We start from the raw sequence: 19,023 nt of genomic DNA on the forward strand, positions 1-19,023 counted from the left end.
GTTAAAATCTCTTCATCAGTCTGATTGTTGTTACCATTCTTATCAACATTACTTTGTAAAAGTGCTGCCTTCTGTTATGTCTTCTGTTAAAAACTTTAATGTGTTTACTTTGAATGTACAAGGTTTAAGGTACAAATGGGATAATGTTCTGCAATATATTGGTGGTATCAACTGCCCTTGTGATGTAGTAGGTCTCACAGAGACCTGGCTGTCTTCAAGTGATGATATGTCTGTGTATGACATACCAGGTTTTACTGCATACCACTCCACTAGATCTCTAACTAAGTGCTCTGGTGGTATATCCCTTTTTGTCAGAAGTAATCTTAATGATGTGAGACGTTCAGATATTGAGAAGCTTTTTGATCCAGTCATAAATAATAGAAGTGTGTATGCTTTGATTGTTGACCTGTCATGTGAAACAGTATGTTGTGACACTATTTGTTTATTTTATAAGCCTTCACCTTTCCCAATTGCGAAATTTTCTGAATTATTTGATGAAATGTACTCAGTTGATAAGCTTGCTTCAAGAAATGTTCTTATGCTTGGACACTTTAACAGCAATTTGTTGAAAATTGGACGGGATGGTGAGTCTGGCCGTTTTTTTAAATCTCTGACTTTCTCTGACCTTCTTCCTTGCATTTTCTTTCCTACTCGTGTTGATTCAGTCAGATATTCTGCAACTCTGATTTGACAACATTTTTCTGTCATCTAGAAATGATATTAAATTTTCTTCTGGTATTATTTTCTCTGATCTTTCTGACCATTTTCCAGTATATTGTTCTGTCCCCAAATTAAATATGCTGAGCCACGAGGATACTAGAGGTGAGTTAAATTCGAGAATTTTCAGTCGGATGAATACTAAAAACCCTATGTCTGATCATAGTGCTAATAATTAGTGTTCAGTAATGAATTCTGAAGATGTTAATTGGACTTGATCCTCATTAATGAATCAATTGACAAAATTAATTGAAAAAAAATTCCCCTAGTAAAATCTTCTAGTAACTATAAGCCCAAGATGTCTTGGATGTCTCCTAGTCTTGCGAGATCAAAAATGCAGAAGTCAGAGCCTTTTAAGCTGGCTTGCAAAAGCCTTGATCCTGATGATTTATCAAAGTATAGGCATTATAAGAATGTATTAGCATCAACAATTAGACTAGCTAAGAAGAATTATTTTTTGTTGAAAATTAAGGAATGCAAGGGTAATTTACAGACAGCTTGGAGTGTAGTTAATGAAGCTTTATTTCATAGGAAACAAACAAAGAAACAGCCCACCGCATTCAAAAAAGCAGATAGTTCAGCTATTTAAAAAGCTGCTGCACCTAGTGCCTTCAACTCTTACTTTACCACCCTACCAACTGTTAAGACCCCCTCCTTTCTTAAACTAGGTAAATCTTCACCAGCTGAGAGAATGATTTTTCTAACTCCTTGTACAAGCCTAGAGATCTGTGATTTTATTTCTTCTTTAAGTAGCAGTAACACAGCTGATGTGCTTGGACTAACAAACCATGTGCTTAAGTCTGTTTCTTCATATGTTGTTGAACCTCTTGCCCCTATTTTTAATCTATCAGTTTCAAAAGGTGTATACCCTGATTCGTTTAAAATTGCAAAAGTAATCCCTCTTTTTAAGAAGGGTGATCCCAGCTTAGTGTCAAATTATAGACCTATATCAATTCTCCCAATTTTCTCGAAATTACTTGAAAAAGTTGTGCACAAGAGGCTTTTTTCATTCCTGTCTACTGGTGCTTCAATTGGAAGCGGTTCTATTCTGTCTGATCACCAGTATGGCTTCCGACCTAAACTCTCTACTGCATGTGCTCTAGTTGACATTACAGAATTCGTGCGTGTTAACATAGACAAGTGTCGTTGTGTTCTAGGACTATTTCTTGATTTTTATAAAGCTTTCGACATGGTAGATCATTTTGTCTTTCTGGGAAAACTGTCTCTACTTGGAGTTCAGGGAATTGCCTTTGAATGGTTTAAATCTTACCTGTCTAATAGATCTCAGTTTGTGTGTTACGATGGGAAATATTCTGATCTAGCTTCGGTTTCCAAAGGGGTACCTTAAGGCTCAGTTTTGGGACCACTCCTCTTTCTTATTTATATTAATGACGTTCCTCCATCTCCCAACCTTGATACCCACACTGTTTTGTCTGCAGACGATAGTAATTTTTTTGTGGTTTCTAATGATCTGCCCTCTGCTGTTGCTAAGGCTCAGCTTCTGCTCAACCATGTGCGTGATTGGTGTGAGCAGAACGGGATGCTGTTGAATAGCTCTAAGAGTATCATTATTCATTTTCGAACCCCATACCACATGTCTGAACCTTCCCCAACAATCTGTGTTTTTTATGGACCTGATATAATTCCCAGTGCTCTTGTGTTAAACTTCTTGGTGTGCATGTTGATTGTTTTCTTTCTGTCAAAACTCATATTTCATATACACTTTCTATAATTTCTTGTCAAGTGTCTATGCTTCATCGTGCCAATCAGTTTCTTCCTCCCGATGTAATGCTTTATCTTTACTATGCATTTGTCCTTGCTTATCTTTCTTATTGATACACTGTATGGGGCAATACTAACTATTCTCCCCTTCGGCAACTCCGAACAATACAGAATAGAGCAACGAAGGCAACTTTTTGCCTACCCCGACTCTATCCTACAGCTCATCTTTACAGTGATACAGGTCAAGATGCCTTAGATGTGGTTATCAAGAAGTAGAACCTAAAATTAGCTCATCGAGTCTTCAATTTCTCGCTTCCTCCAAACATCTTATCCTACTTTGATCTAGCATCAACACGTAAGTGCCAGACTTTGCTTCGGAGCTCTGTTCATCAATTTCGGCTGCCTAAAAGGGTATCCTCAGCAGCTCAGAGGTCTCCAATTTATAGAGCAATTGCTCTTTGGAACTCTATTTCCAGTGAACTTTCTCTTATCAAAAACTCTTCTTCCCTTTGCAGAAAAGTATTCTCTAAGGCTTGAAGTAATTTCGTTTTTTTCTTTATTTCTTTATTCATTTTGCTTTATCTATTTTTTCCGCTTTACTTTATGTAGTTTTTTTTTCTTTTCTCCTCTCTTATTATGTTGAATGAGATTTGAACCCTGTTGTTTAATAATATTATTAATGGTTTGGAATTTCATTTTTTGTTGTTTTTTTTTTTGTTGATTTTTCTCGCATTGTGTTTATATTTTTGAAATATTGTTGTATTTTTTTTCGTTCCTTGATTTGTTTTGTGTGGATTTTGTGATTGATACGAGGTCCTCTACAAGCTATGCTTCTTGGGACCTCTAGCGCTTAAGTGTATTTAATAAATTGAATGAAAATTGAATTGAATTGTCATGTCACTATTTTTATGCTCTTTATTTAACCAAATGGAAAATTGTGGCACCACCTGTAAAATCACGACAGGAATCGACAAAACTGCTGCATTTACCGACCAAGTTCGAGACTTTTGTAGATGACACGTCAGTATTTTCGTGATAAAAATCCGAGTCGGAAAAATCCGACTCCTGTCGGTGGGAGGGGTTGCCCTCCCTCCCCCCATGGATGACGGCCCTGCCTGTAATTAAGCTTAGCACCATTTTACCTACAGCAAAGAATATCGAGGCGAAAAATAAATCCCTTGTAAGCGTGTTTCAAAAAATTATCAAATTGAAATGCCTATTCTGAAAAATATATGGCGTTTTCTGACGAATTCCTAGTCAAATTTATTCTGACACTTCCTGGCAACAAAATTTCAGAAGATAGCCAATCTTTTTAGAAAGGAATAACCTAATTAGAACTTTTGCAACATCTTTCTGAGGAGGTCACAGCTACCCGAGGCACCGAAGCTCACACTTCGGGGACCATTACTGTATCATGGTTGCAGCGGCAGCTGCAACCTAGTAAAGAGCGAACAGCAGCCCATAGTAACCAAAAGTTAAAAAACACCTTTGAAAAAAAATCCCTTGTGAAAAAAATTGCCATGTGACACTGATTCAGGAATAGTAACTGTTATTTTGATTCGTCTTAAAAGTAAAAGTTTATTGCGAAAAGAAATTTATGGTGATCTAGAAAAAAAACCTGAAACCCCTCGAAAATTACGTCAGATCAAAAGTGTACCATTGGAATCAGCATGGTCAGAAAGCTTACATAGGGAAATCACAGTCCCCCTCCTTGAAAAACAAGGAAAATCACTTCTTTGCATCGGTAGCACTGATCTGTTTCCTTTTTTTTTCTTTTTTTTTTTTTTTGCCTTGTGGGTTACCAGAACATCATAGAGAGATGCTTAATGGCTCATTCAAAATCTATTTCTAACGTCTACGTGCTTTTTATGAATTCCGCCAACTGCAATTGCCATATTGCACTAAAATGGCACTTTTTGTGCCATTTCTGAAAGGGTGGCACTAGCAGGCAACAGGAAAATTGTAGAATGATTTTTTTATAGCTCATATTGCTCATATCTACGTCCTTCCCATGAAATCCTCCATCTGCAAGTTCCAAATGGCACTTTTGGTGCCATTTCTGAAAGGGTGGCACTAGCAGGCAACAGGAAAATTGTAGAATGATTTTTTTATAGCTCATATTGCTCATATCTACGTCCTTCCCATGAAATCCTCCATCTGCAAGTTCCAAATGGCACTTTTGGTGCCATTTCTGAAAGGGTGGCACTAGCAGGCAACAGGAAAATTGTAGAATGATTTTTTTTATAGCTCATATTGCTCATATCTACGTCCTTCCCATGAAATCCTCCATCTGCAAGTTCCAAATGGCACTTTTGGTGCCATTTCTGAAAGGGTGGCACTAGCAGGCAACAGGAAAATTGTAGAATGATTTTTTTATAGCTCATATTGATCATATCTACGTCCTTCCCATGAAATCCTCCATCTGCAAGTTCCAAATGGCACTTTTGGTGCCATTTCTGAAAGGGTGGCACTAGCAGGCAACAGGAAAATTGTAGAATGATTTTTTTATAGCTCATATTGCTCATATCTACGTCCTTCCCATGAAATCCTCCATCTGCAAGTTCCAAATGGCACTTTTGGTGCCATTTCTGAAAGGGTGGCACTAGCAGGCAACAGGAAAATTGTAGAATGATTTTTGTATAGCTCAGATTGCTCATATCTACGTCCTTCCCATGAAATCCTCCATCTGCAAGTTCCAAATGGCACTTTTGGTGCCATTTCTGAAAGGGTGGCACTAGCAGGCAACAGGAAAATTGTAGAATGATTTTTTTATAGCTCATATTGCTCATATCTACGTCCTTCCCATGAAATCCTCCATCTGCAAGTTCCAAATGGCACTTTTGGTGCCATTTCTGAAAGGGTGGCACTAGCAGGCAACAGGAAAATTGTAGAATGATTTTTTTATAGCTCATATTGCTCATATCTACGTCCTTCCCATGAAATCCTCCATCTGCAAGTTCCAAATGGCACTTTTGGTGCAATGTCTCAAGTGGAAATGCTGGGGCTATTGGGCTAGCAGAACTTATAAGAGTTATGTTTAATGGCTTATTTCAAGCTATGGCTCATATTTACGTGCTTTTTTCTATCAATTCTACCATTCTTAATTGTGATATAGCACTGAAAACAACTTTCGTGCCACTTCTTAAGTGGAAAAGCTCTGAAGTACAAAACAGGTATTATTGTAATAGTTATGTTCCAAAACCCTTAACTGGAGGTTCATAAGAACCCCTCCCGTACAATCCCCCCCCGGCCCCCTTAGTAAATTTCATAAATCTTTTGCTCATCAGTAATCTATTGAAACATAAGCAGGCTACAACACCATCATAGATAGATGTTTAATGGCTCAATTAAAAGCTATTGCTTATATTTACTAGGTTTTTACTAATTCTACCATCTATTAGATTTCACAGATTTCAATGTTAACTAGTTTCTGGGGAAAATTTGCAATGAACATGCTGCAACCTAGTAAAGAGCGAACCACAGCCCATATTAACTAAAAGTTAAAAAACATTAAAACGGTCTTTTTTTTTCAGGCCGAGCAGGTTATTAGAACATCATAGAGGGATGCTTAAGAACTCATTCAAAAGCTATTTCTCATATATACTTGGTTTATATAAATTCCGCCATCTGCAAGCGCCTTATGGCCCAAAAAAAGACACTTTTTATGCCATATCTCAAGGGGTGGGACTAGCGGGCTACCAGAACATCATAGATAGATTTTTGATAGCTCATATAAAATATTACTCATATCTACGTTCTTTCTATAAATTGCATCATGTGCAAGTTTCAAATGGCACTTAAAACGGCACGTTTGGCCCCATGTCTCAAGTGGAAAAGCTGGGGCTAGCGAGCTACCAGAACCTTTTAGAGTGATGTTTAATTTGAAAACTATTGCTAATATCTACGTGCTTTTTATGAATTCTACCATTCGTAAGTGAGCACTGACAACAACACTTTTGGTGCCTCTTCTTAAGTAGGAAATCTTGGAAATATAAAACGATATCATTGCAATAATTATAGTTCAAGATCCTTAACTGGAGGTTTGCAAGAAACCCTCCAGCATGTTCCTCCTCCAGGTCCCCTTAATAAGCTATGCAATTCAAGTCCTAGAAACACTAATATATCAAATTACACCATTTGAGATGTTGTTATGTTGCGTTCGAATTAAATTATCATGTGTCCGGTTTCAGCTTGGATTTTTTTTTTCAATTACGGTGTGTCCCTTCTTTTGATTACTTTTCAGATAATCCACTATTTTTGCAAATGTGACTCATTTTTTATAGCATATCCCGTATAGGCTTATTTTATACCTATTAATCATATCTACGTGCTTTTTATCAATATTATCATCCATAAGTGCCATATAGCACTAAAAATGGCATTTTTGGTGCCACTTCTTAAGTGGAAGAGTTCGGAAGCATAAAACGGCACTATTGCAATAATTTTGGTTTAAAGCCCTTAACTGGAGGTTTTTCAGAACCCTCACATATACTACCCCTCCAGACCCTCTTAGTAAGTTTGATAAATCGCCTAATCATCTTACAAGTAAAAGATTATTGCGAAAACAAATTAACTAAAACTAAAAACTTTTCAACTAGAAATCAACCAAAAATTTAGCTAGAATAATCAACAGTTTTGAATTGAACCTTCAAACTTCACTCTGCGATGAAGCCTGTGTGCTACTTTTAATGGCGGTAATTGGAGGGAAAGGACGTCCTTGCCCCCTTAGTTTTTTGCTCCTGCTCAAGTTTTGAAAAATAACTTTTTTTGGTCATTTCATTGGAAAAGGCACGTTTTTTATTTGAAAAAAAAAAATTGGAGAAACAACCAAAAGTGCACTTTGTGGGAATGTGCTATCAAGTCAAATTTATAGAAAGCGATTAGGTGTTAATATAAGCTTTTAAATGAGCCTTTAAACAGCTTTCTTTTGTTAGAGTAGTCTTCTAGTTTCTGCTGGTCAGTAGGCAATTTATAAAGCCCTGTCTTCATTATGGCTTTTTCAGGCGAAGTCGGCCGATTAAAACCAGCTTTTTGTTCATCGAAAAACAAATTTTCCTGAAAAATATGTATTGTTTTGTGAAGTATGGATAATGAACTTTATATATATTATAGACTGAAAGTTTTTCGTAGCTGTCAAGGTTGTCTACAGTATTTTCTAGAGGTGGGTTATCTCCCCTAGATCGGTAAATTAGAAATTATATTAAAAATAAGTTTTCAACTGAAACTAAGGAGTGACATTAAAACTTAAAACGAACATACATTACTCCGGATAAACAAAAAATATCATGGCAGCGTTGTTTCTACATTAAATTTTAATCAAAAACGAACAAAGATTAATTTTAAAAAAACAAAGTTTTTCCGAGAGAAGTAAAGAGCGAAGTTGAAACTTAAAACGGACCAAAATTATTACTTCACAGTCTATCCAATATATATCAATAAAATTAATACAGATAAACAAAATAATTATGTTTCCCTATGTTTCTAGGGTTATAGAAAACTAGCGCTTTGCTGAAAACACAAAATAATATAGGAGTTTTGGTACAATAGAAGCAAACCAATTAAAGACACGTTTCACAAAATAAAAATATTATCAATCTGTTTTAGGATCAATCCCTTTTAAGATAAAGCAACAATCAAGTTAAGATTGTTGGCTCAGTTCAATGACTGGCTCTGGTTTTGATTCTGAAAAAGACAAGTCATGATTAGTTTGTAGACAAGGTCGAAGTAAAACCATCTTGATAGTATTAGGACTATAGACTAGCTTTAGAATTTAATATCATAGCTTGAAATCCCCTGTTGTAGAGAGAAATAATCAAATTTCCAAAGTTCATATTATGTCTTATTTGATCCTCATTTCAAGTAATACTAAAACATATTTATTACAATTTAAGATTGTATATTACTCACTGATGGTATTATACCTGATAAATCAATCCAATATTTCTGTATGCTGTTCAGTTACTTTGCGGTTATCAAAAAAATATTTAATTTTACAATCATGTTTTAAAGCCGATTTTAATTGTATACTGAAAGTTACTGATGTCACAACTGGTGTAAGACTATGGAAAGACTATGGAAGACTTTTCAGATTAGTTTATTGTTGTCAGGCTCACTTTTGACTCCAAAACCAATATTCCTGTTTTTTATACTTGACTTTTGTGTTTTCAGTAAAACACTAGTTTTCTATAGTCCTAGAAACATAGGGAAGAAACATAGTTTGGTTATCTGTATTAGTTTTATTGATAAATATTAGATAGGCTGTGAAGTAATAATTTTTGTCCGTTTAAGTTTCAACTTCACTCTTTACGTCCCTCGGAAAAACTTTCTTTTTTTAAAAATTAATTACAAAATGCCCAAAAGCCAATCGTCAAAGCTGTGGCCACAAACATAGCAAAAAATATGCCAATTTTTCTACGGGTCGGTGATACACTCCAAAAATAATGTTTGCTAAATATAAAAGGTTACCATGGTTCCTAAGTTACTAGGCTCGATTTTGAAGACCCCCTTCTGTGTGCTATCAAACGCGAGGCCATAGACTATAATCGATTCTTATTCAGTAACATTGAAAACCTAAATCTAAGGCAACATAACTTTGCATGATGAAGTACATGTATGTTCGAATAGCCTATTACTTTAATTTGAACATTTAAAAAAGTAAAGTACAACGATGTTACCAGCGTTTTACACAATAATCTCGAAACTATGCCTCTCCTGAAAGTAGTCAAAAGCAAAAAAAAAAGAAAAAAAAAAGAAGACAGGCTTAAGGGCTAGACAAAATGTTGAGGTACTAGACGAGAGGCGGTTCTGAACTCTCTTGTACCCGGGGCAAAATCTTGGTTAGCGCCCCCCTGCCTTCCACAAAGTTTTTAGGCTGAATTTTAACAAAATTTTCATTTATTAGAATTATTTTTAAATCTACTAATTAATTAATAATTTATTTTTTAATTGTGTTTAGTTTATTATTCAAATTATTTAATGATTTTATTTAATTATTTCATTTTTTTAATTTATTTTTAATTAATTAATTAATTAATAATTTATTATTCATTTTCGTTTGATAATTGCGCCCTCTACCTCATTTTAATAAAACAAAATTCAAAAATTACAAAGTAATTATAGCGGTAAGATTATTTAGTTAAAATTTTGCGCCCTTCAAATTGCTGCACCTGGGCCAAGTGCCCCCTCTATACCTCTCCTAAAACCACCTCTGGTCAATGAAGTGACAGGAGAAAGGTCACGGCAAGTTAGATTACACGTCGATCACATGTAAATAAGTTAATGATATGGCGCTAGTCTTGGCGACCAACATTTCAGATAATTACCAAAGAATTTATACCACTAGATTCTTTTGCATGTTAATTAAATTTGAAGTAGATGGTGGTACGGCTAGCCTTCCTCAAAGTAAAGACGTATCGAAATGGCTTAAAACAGCCTTATTTGATGTCTAGATCCAAGAGGTATGAGTAACTTGCAAGAGTGGAAACTGGCGCTAGTGCCGGAAAAGCACTAACACCATCTTGCATTTGGCCTTTAATGGTATTTTTTGGTGTAATAACAAAGAAAAATTAGTATAATTAGTGAAATTGCCAAAATTAGTTTGGTAACAAGTGTCTGATCTCTGTTCCTGAGAAAACATAGTTACAAACCTTTAAAAAATGATAAGAAACGCCAAGCGCAAAATGGCGTTGGTGGTTTCTTATCAATACTAGCGTCAGTTTCTGCTCCTGGAAGCTACCTATACTCAGAGGCGTAATTTGCTATGGGACAGAGGTGGCAACTAATATCACAGACCTCAGTTTGCCCCCAGACCCCAGTTTGCCCCCCCCGATACCCCAGTTTACCCCCCCCCCCAACTGAAATTTAGTTGCCTCAAAAATCTTGCCAAAACTAAGGTAAGCCTGCATAATCCAAGCATCCACAGAAACGGGTCAGTTTTCTTTAATACGTGTTTACCTTTTTTGTTACTATATGGCTCATTTTTCAGTTTTCACTGTCATTTTTACTTGATTTGGGAAAATTGGCTCCAATTTAGCCCCCCCTGCCTTATGATTTTGACGAAATTACGCCACTACCCATACTCTTTGGTCTAGATATACAAGGTCCTTATACAAGACGGACTTAGAATTTTGTTCCAGTGTTTCAAGAGCGTCCGAAACATGAGCAATTTTTAAAAAGCAAGTTTTTTTTTTAGCAAAGATATTCAATAAGCAGGTTAAGTGACATTGCATTAGCTAATATCCAATCATTAAAGTAGTGAAACACGGTAGTTAAAATAGTTGAAATTAAAATATTTCCATCAAAAGGATTAAAAGCATTAAGCTTTTTTGAATCTAAAAAAAAAAACTCCAAATAAGAGGTAATCAAGGACTAATTTTGATGTGAAAATTCGGTGTAGAATACGCGCGTATTGATTAAGCGCAGCTGTTTTAGCTTACAAACAATGTCTGTCTTGTGTCATATTTGTCTAGCGTAATTTTTTCCTTTTTGTTTTGATTTTGTTTTGTTTTTTTCTTTTTTCTTTATTTGGTTTTATATGGGTAATAAAAAAATTATTATTATTTTACATGACCTAGATTCATTTTACTTATTTGTGTGGCTTAAATGGCAGTTATCGTAAATTTTGCAAAATTGAATTTTGCAGATCTTTATAAAAGAAAAAGATATTTTCCTCTGGAAACCGCTTTTCCAGAGTTTCAAAGGTAGAAGACCTCTTTGGCGAAAACTTCTTGAAAGAAGAAACACTGTCTTAGTTTTGACAGAAGTTTTAATTCTAACAAACTTATTTCCCCCTCGTGTTTGAGCTTTGTCAATTCACTTGCAAAGGATATCAGGGTAAGAAAAAGGATATTTTATTACGGAGAAAGCTATAGAATTGCATTTCCTGTTTATAAATAACGAGAATTCAGACATTATGATGTACCCATTATCGTTAATTGCCATTAGAAGAGAAATGAAAAGATTTTGAAACTTTTTGCATCAAGAATTAACGACCTATATTGACCTACATTTCCAATTCCTGCTCTATACTTTCTCGGAAATTCCAGCAAAGAAAGTTATAATTGCAATACTTGACAGCCAAGTGCAATGCAAGGGATGAAGTACTGGGTAATCTCATATGCATCAGACAAGAACAAAGAATCGATACCCTGCTTGGGGGAACATGAGACAGGGTCAGAGGCTGGGCATGAGGCACACATTTTGAAAGTTTGTTACAAGGGGCGTGCGCAGAGAAATGCCTGTCTGTGACAGTTTCTGAGCAAAGCATAATCATCTACTGAACATGTACAGTCAAAACTCTCCAAAAGTGACCCCGCGTACCTCAGCGCCTCTAGAGGGAAAATGTTGTACTACTTAATCGCTCCGAGCCAATAAATTAAATTTAATACAGCTTTTACGGAACAAGTATAATCACCTACGGAACTTGTGATTTAGTCGCCAGGTTCGCATAGGTATGGAATCGTCTCCGGAGACGCGGACAAACGGTCACTTTTTTTGTGTGGAGAGGATAGGTTTTGTCAGTTCTTGTTCAGTATGTGTTTATACTTTGTTTCTGAGTTACCGCGCCAAGCTCAGTACCTACAAAGGCCCAGTACTTGCAAAGGGCCATCCACTCTCAGTCGCTGTGAATACATTTTGGAGTAGCGCAACAAGTGACCCATCCCGCCACACCACGTGTCTTTGCGCCAAGAACAGCTTCAGTGCCTAAGCTTCTTCGCTTCGGTTTCTTTTCACGAATGCAAGTTCAGTGGCAATATAGCACTATCATTTCAGAGAGGGGAACGCTCTCCATCACGTACACTACATTCCGGAGGACGATTTGTTCCCCCCATGTGGCTCACTTCCGCCTGTTCACACCACGACTGACAAACTTTGCACCATGGATGGCACACCTGCACGTCTTGGGGCACTTCCTATCGGGTGGATGTAATTTTTGACCCCCCCCTCCAAAAGAAAAATGATGCCACTGATTCAAGCAACTAAGAAGAATGAAAGAAACCTTACATGAGCTTCAACAGGATTGCTTCCATCTGTGATGACCACTGTCAGATTGTAAGAGGATAACGATTCAGCATCCAACGCCTTACGAACGTAAATTTGTCCAGACGAATTGTCAATAGCAAATGTATCATTGTCATTACCATCTAAAAAAACAAGATAAGATTAAAAAAAGAGAAATAAATATAACCATAAATTGATGACTATTACGATCTGAGGGCAGATTGGCATAAACTACTACTGCTACTACTAACAACTCACCGCAGCACCAAGCCACCTGAGGCAAACACAGCTAGACACGCTCCTCTTTCATCCCAATTTATTCACCCTTCCTCTTTACAGCCTCGCAGGAAATTCCCATTTCCCTTAAATATTTCCTTACGAATTCCTCCCATTTCAACCGCAGGGGACATGCTTTCCGTGTAGCCCTAGACGATTGGCCAAAAAGGACAATCTTTGGCAATCCATCCTTCATCCGCAGAACCTTCCCCAGCCGTCTCAATCTTTCTCTTATTATAGCCCTAGAAAGTGGGATTGAACCACACTTTTCGTACAGCCTACTGTTTGAAATACGGTCACTCAGTCGGCATAAAAATCTTGCGAATATAGAATAAAAAGTCGAACCCTGTGCAATAGTAATTATTTAATTCTTTTAAAATTAATTAATTTTTGATTGATTAATTAATTAAATTATTTAATTATAGTAATTATTTCAAAACGAACTCTGCTTATAGTTCAGTATAAAGAAAATAGTAAAATGCACATGCGTATCTAAATTCATGAGGGCAAAATTGTGCAACATTTTTTTTTTACATTTGGAAAGACTGTGACGCTATTTTTTTGAAAAATAGAATAAAACTGAACCCTAGAAACTTTTTGCATTGCCACGTGACATAGGTACAGCTGTGGGGAGGAATTACAAATTTATTAATACTATCGTCGTCAAAAAAGAGACGGAAAAATAAATAAATTCAAAATCATATTTATGGCTATTACGCCTTTCCGTCTCTTAAATTTGCAAAACATAGAAGATTGTTTTGGAATACAAGAAACGAAAAAAGAAACAAAGAGAGGGTGGGGGTGGAAGAATGCTTTTCTTGCATAACAGGGCAGTACTATCCTTATAAAAAGTATTCTTCCAGAAAATCAAAGGTAAGCTTCAAGAAGAAACAGAAAACAATAAAATTATTTAAGATTTTAACAAAAAATTACACTGAGGAAATTGCTACATAACTTCTAGAAAATGAAGTCACAAAACTATTTACTTTTTATTTGATTAAACAAAATCGAATAAAACAATTCCGAAAACGATACAGCATCTAGCGACTTCCGTACGTAAATCTGAAATTTGAAAACCGTAGAACATTCTCCGGGAAGTACAAAACCGAGAAAAAGGGGAGGCAGAGGGGAAGGAGTGAGAACAACCTTCTTGTATGAGAGGGCAGTATAATCCTTCTGGAAAAAATAATGTTTCAAAAATCGATGGCAATCTTCAAGAAGGAACAGAAAGCGACATATTTAACATAACTCCGAGAAAGACATTAATCTAACTAATAATAAATTTTTCTTACTTTCTATTTTACTTTTATATAAATTAAATATTTAATTGTATAGTTAAACAGTTTAATTTACTTTTTCTTCAATTAGTTTTGCTGAAATACAAAGGAGCAACCATTCACAAAATATAGTGGAGACAATGCTTTTTTCTTTTGAATGTTTTTTAATTACGATACCAAAAACAATATATTTTCAAAATCTTGGGTGGGGGATGGGAGGGGTCAATTTGGCCTTTTTTTATTTTTTTCAATGAAGGTATAAAAAAATACGTTTTCAAAATCTATGGATGGATGGGGGCATTTTTCCCCATGCAAACCCCACCCTCTCCCAATTGGCGCGTCAGAATCTTCATCTGACGTTATTGTCCTGTTTGAATTGCTAGTTAAAAAGTAAATATGTGGAATTGGCTAGTGTACAAAAATATTCTTTTCTATTAAAATTTATCTTGTTAAAAGTAACAATTCAATTACATAACTTTATCACGTTGTCCCATTATTTTGCCAGTAAACAATGTTTCTTTCTGAACTTTTGGAAATTTTTCCGGCAATCCAGAACCAACTTTAACAATAAATCCTTTCAAGCCTACAAATTACTGTTTCTTGTCAGATCTAGTATTTATTTCTAGGCAGAAAATTCCTGGAATAAAAGCCTACCTCACACAGAAACTAATCTAAGGTGATCCTATGTCTTTCATACTCATCACCATGGTGAGCAATAATCAAAAGGCAAACCTAGTATACAGTCAGGGGCCCCCAAGGACTAAGCAGAACCCTAGATTGAAAAATTTAAATAAAGCCCCTCACAACCATAAAACTACAATAAAATACATCTTTGGGCATGCTTATAATTTTTAGGTCTATTTGAGACCGAATATATGTGAATGGTTCATTATCCCCCCCCTTCAAGGGTAAGCTGAAGAAATAAAGCTCAATATAAAACTAGGCTGGTTTTTTTCTGTTGGAGATCTTATTGAATCTCCACTGAAATTTTCAAATTTTTCACAAGATTCTTCATAAGATTCGTCCTTTTTTTCGAAGCTGTACAATCCCACCTTCCCTAAATTTCAGGTACAAAAATGTCCACATCTTCTAATGCTCTTAATATAAATCAAATGCTTTTCTTTTTCTTTTTTCGTCAACTTCATATCCCCCCCCTCCAAGATATGTGTAAGAATGGAAACCCTTGTTAGCCAACCTTTATCTCCTGGGTAATATCTTATGAAACAAGAAAACAATAACAATCATATTTATTCATTGATCTTCTTCGAAACGAAATTATAACTAATGATACCTGTAATCAAAAACCAGAGATGGTCGCCATCTTCGTCTTCAGCATATATCCCCGTAACTAGGGTGCCAACTGGTTGTTCCTCATCTAAGAATATATGATTGACATATTCCAATACTTTTGGGCGGTTGGGAGACGTCTCCGGAATGTCAATGACGGTGACAATGACATGAGTTGTGGAGCTCAAAGAAGGCGTCCCTTTGTCAATAGCTCTTATCTGAAATAAAAGATAATAAGAAAATAGGAACCGCGAGTAGAATCAATATATTATCTACTAATTTAGGAAATGATAATAAAAGGAACAGAGGAAAGAGGAAAAAACTGAAAGCAAGATGTTGGAAAGTTTCCACAAACATTATTTTTCTTAACTGAACCTTCAGTTCGAACTAATTGTCGTTAGCCAGAGTATGATAAACTAATAAGAGAGGAATGGTTCCCATGGAACTCAATCCCTGTTTAACTCAATGCCCCTGCAACCCAACCCTCTTTGAACTCAACCCCCTTTTAACTCAACCTCCATGCAACTCAATACCATTTAACTCAATCCCATGCAACTGAGCCCCCATTCTTCTCAAACCCTGCAACTGGCTGGGTTAGGATGAATGGAATGAAGTAGAATAAGGGTTGATTGCAGAGGAGTTCAGTTACACGGGGTAGAGTTGCATAGGGTTGAATTGAATGGAGGTTCATTTAAACGTGGTTGACTTACACGGCTGTTGAGTTACATGGGGTGTTAAGTCAAACGAAGGTTGAGTTAAACGGAGATTGAGTTACACGCACATAGAGAAGAATCTTTGGTACTTCAGCATGAGCTTAATACGAATTCAGACTATGAGTACCACTAGCAGTGCAGTGTTGCGCAGCAACACTGCCATTGCAGAACTTGAAACACTCAAAACATGCTTAAATTAAATTTTAAAAAATCTGGAGTTCATTAAAAGTTCAAATCTTCTTTGGATGATATCAAAATTTTTTGAAATTTGGCACTTTTTTTTATAGACTTGTGTGTTTTTAAATTTTCTATTAATTATAAGACAGTTAGGGTAAATTTAGCAAATAGGACAAATGCTAGTTCATTTTTTTAGAACGACGAATGTCTATTCTGTCTTTTTGGCAAAAGTGGTTCTTCTTTTTTTGGTGAAATGAAAGGGGAAAAATATAAATAATATTTAATAACAATTATATAAATAATTAGATAAAAATATAAATTATTTAAAATTAAACAATTTTATTATATCTATAATTGTGATTATAAAAATTATATGAATTATATAAACATATAATATAAATTATATAACTATAAAAATTATATAAAAAAGTTCGGTGAAATGTAAGGGAAAAAAATAATATTTTTAATTAAATTTCCACCATTAATTTTATTATTTCTTTTCGCTTCCTCTGGTTTAGACATTCGGGGTTCTTCGGGGTTCGGGGTTCTTCGGGGTTCTTGTTCTTCGGGGCCCATTTAAGTTTTCAATCTTAAAAATATTCCACAATTTATCTTCTCCTTTTTTGAACTAAATTTAGCGCTCATATGCTACTTCTGATCAGGGCTGCCATATGAAAATTCTTTCCGCCAAAATCAAATATTTAGTAAGTTTTAATTTTAGTCTTAGACGTATTGACAATCTCGAAATCATAAATTAAGTAAATAAGTGATGAACGTCACATTAATATAATGAAGAACGTGAAGATACGTTTGAGTGGTCATATAGAAAAATGAACACTCCAACCCTGCTAATGATATAACCTTACCTTTAATATTCAATATATAATATGGAAAAAAAATAATAAAATGGAGGAACGGAGAGAAAAAACTAAGAGGAGATAAACAGTAATAAGAGGAAAAGAGAAGCTAAAAGAAAACTGTATACATGGTTAAGCTGACCTTGCTTTATTTTTTCAAAAAATAAAAGTAAGTCACACATGAAAAAGAAAACCATCCGTAACGTTAAACGTTGAATTTTGCTGAGGATAGGCTGGAGTGATTAGATGCATGACGTGACTCCTATCACTTGGATTAACCTGGGAAAGATAATTCATATTTTGGAGGCTTCAAAGCATAGTTTTACGTTATTTCTCTCATGAGATTTTGGCGAAATTTCGCATCTTAATTCAATCCAATCATTTTCTACTCCTAAAAAGAACACTAGAACTTTTAATTTCTAATTGAATGAACCCTTTTCCAGTTTCTACGGCCATCCCTTAAGAGAGGCCCAGAAAACAAGAAAACATACAGTGGCCTCATCATTCTTTACAAAGCAAGACCACGTAGTTGCAACTTGATAGCACTAAATAATGTTGCTGGTTTAAAACAACATGAAAAACGTACGTTTATTATTTTTGAACTCCAAAACCCCAAATGCTATTTTTATATAAAACTTTATCAACACTGTATAATCCTTTCTACTTCTTTCCTTTAAAATAAAACAATTCGTTTTAAATTAAAAATTTGTAGATGTTCTGGAAGACCAATGCTTTTTCCTAAAAAAGACAATATTTTATTCCTAAAAGGAATAAAAAAAAACAATTCTTTTTAATTCATCGCTTTCTAAGGAAGTAGAATGGCTCTCAGAATAAAGAGTATTTTCCTCCGTTTTTTTTTATAACTTACCCCTCAGGCCCTCACCCCTATATATGTTTTCCTTTCCTCACACTAGTTCATGTAAGATTTTCGATAATATAAAATAAAACTAACAAGTCACATTATACGGAGGATTAATTATATTCTGAAAATATTGAAAATATACAGTATATGCCAGGGAACTTTACCATTTAAACCGACACAATTCGCTAGCCCTGAGGTTAAGATATTTATCCAATTTAACTAGAATCTCAGAAAAATCTGAAGTTCTTCGAATGCTTTAATTTGTCTGAGATACATCCACGTCTTTGGTCCTGAGGAAAGAAGGGACCGCAATTAAATTAGCGTCTGGGGTGGGATCCAATTTAAGTTACTTGAAGACATTGCAATACAAATTGGAAAGTGAATCAATACTCTAAGTTGTATTTTGGAAAATGGGGCTCGTACAAATGAATTACTACTACTACTACTACCACTACTAAAAAAACAAACAAAAAAAACTGACTTCCATTAGAAGAGGAAAAAAAGGAATAGAAAATTGTGTTGCTATAATTACGTAGCTATTTAATGCTGATGGTATTAAGTTTCATCAAAGTGCAGGCATTACCAGTCAAATTGGGGTTGTGAGTGAATGCTTGAAGCAGTAATCACAGTGTAGTTTTGCGATACATAAAATACGTAAGCCCCGTTTTCATTTGACGGTTTTACTGACAATCTGCAAAGCAAATTGACGAATGAAACTGCAAGAAACTGTTTTTTCAACACGAGACGGAAACGGGATTTCAAGTGGCTGATTCATTTAATGTTTTGTCCATGAAACACTAGCCGAAACCCGGGCTAAAGCCTGAAACCAAAAGTCTATTTTGTCTTGAAATTAACATTAGTAACTCCAATAGGTACTGGAGGATTATACTGCTAAAGAAGTCAAGTTTGGTTAATGCTAACGAAATAAAATAAAATAGGATGAATATATAATAGTTTATAAACAAATTTGGGCTATACATTTGCACACTAGGGAGGGGGGGGGGGGGTAAAGCAAAACATAAATTAAATACGTAACCTAACCAGAGACAGATACCCGGTTATAATGGTCTATGAACAAAATTATAAGAACTACATAGGCCTAAATGGCAAATCCCAAATTGTAATTTTAACATTCA

General features: G+C 35.2%; 1 protein-coding gene across 2 annotated transcripts in view; it reads right to left on the reverse strand.

Moving 5' to 3' along the window:
* Positions 1-19,023, reverse strand: part of kug (FAT atypical cadherin kugelei) — a 413,066-nt gene that overhangs the window by 235,700 nt on the left and 158,343 nt on the right. For both annotated transcript variants that reach the window (XM_089099328.1, XM_089099327.1), the window contains 2 exons: positions 15,283-15,496; positions 12,442-12,581 (listed from right to left, as the gene is read on the reverse strand). In XM_089099328.1, coding sequence (XP_088955454.1) covers positions 12,442-12,581; positions 15,283-15,496 — 354 coding nt within the window. The remainder of the gene's footprint in view (positions 1-12,441; positions 12,582-15,282; positions 15,497-19,023) is intronic.

This window comes from Artemia sp. Qi Xiang Cuo, chromosome 13 (assembly GCF_049724085.1).
Source record: "Artemia sp. Qi Xiang Cuo chromosome 13, ASM4972408v1, whole genome shotgun sequence".
NCBI lineage: Eukaryota > Metazoa > Arthropoda > Branchiopoda > Anostraca > Artemiidae > Artemia > Artemia sp. Qi Xiang Cuo.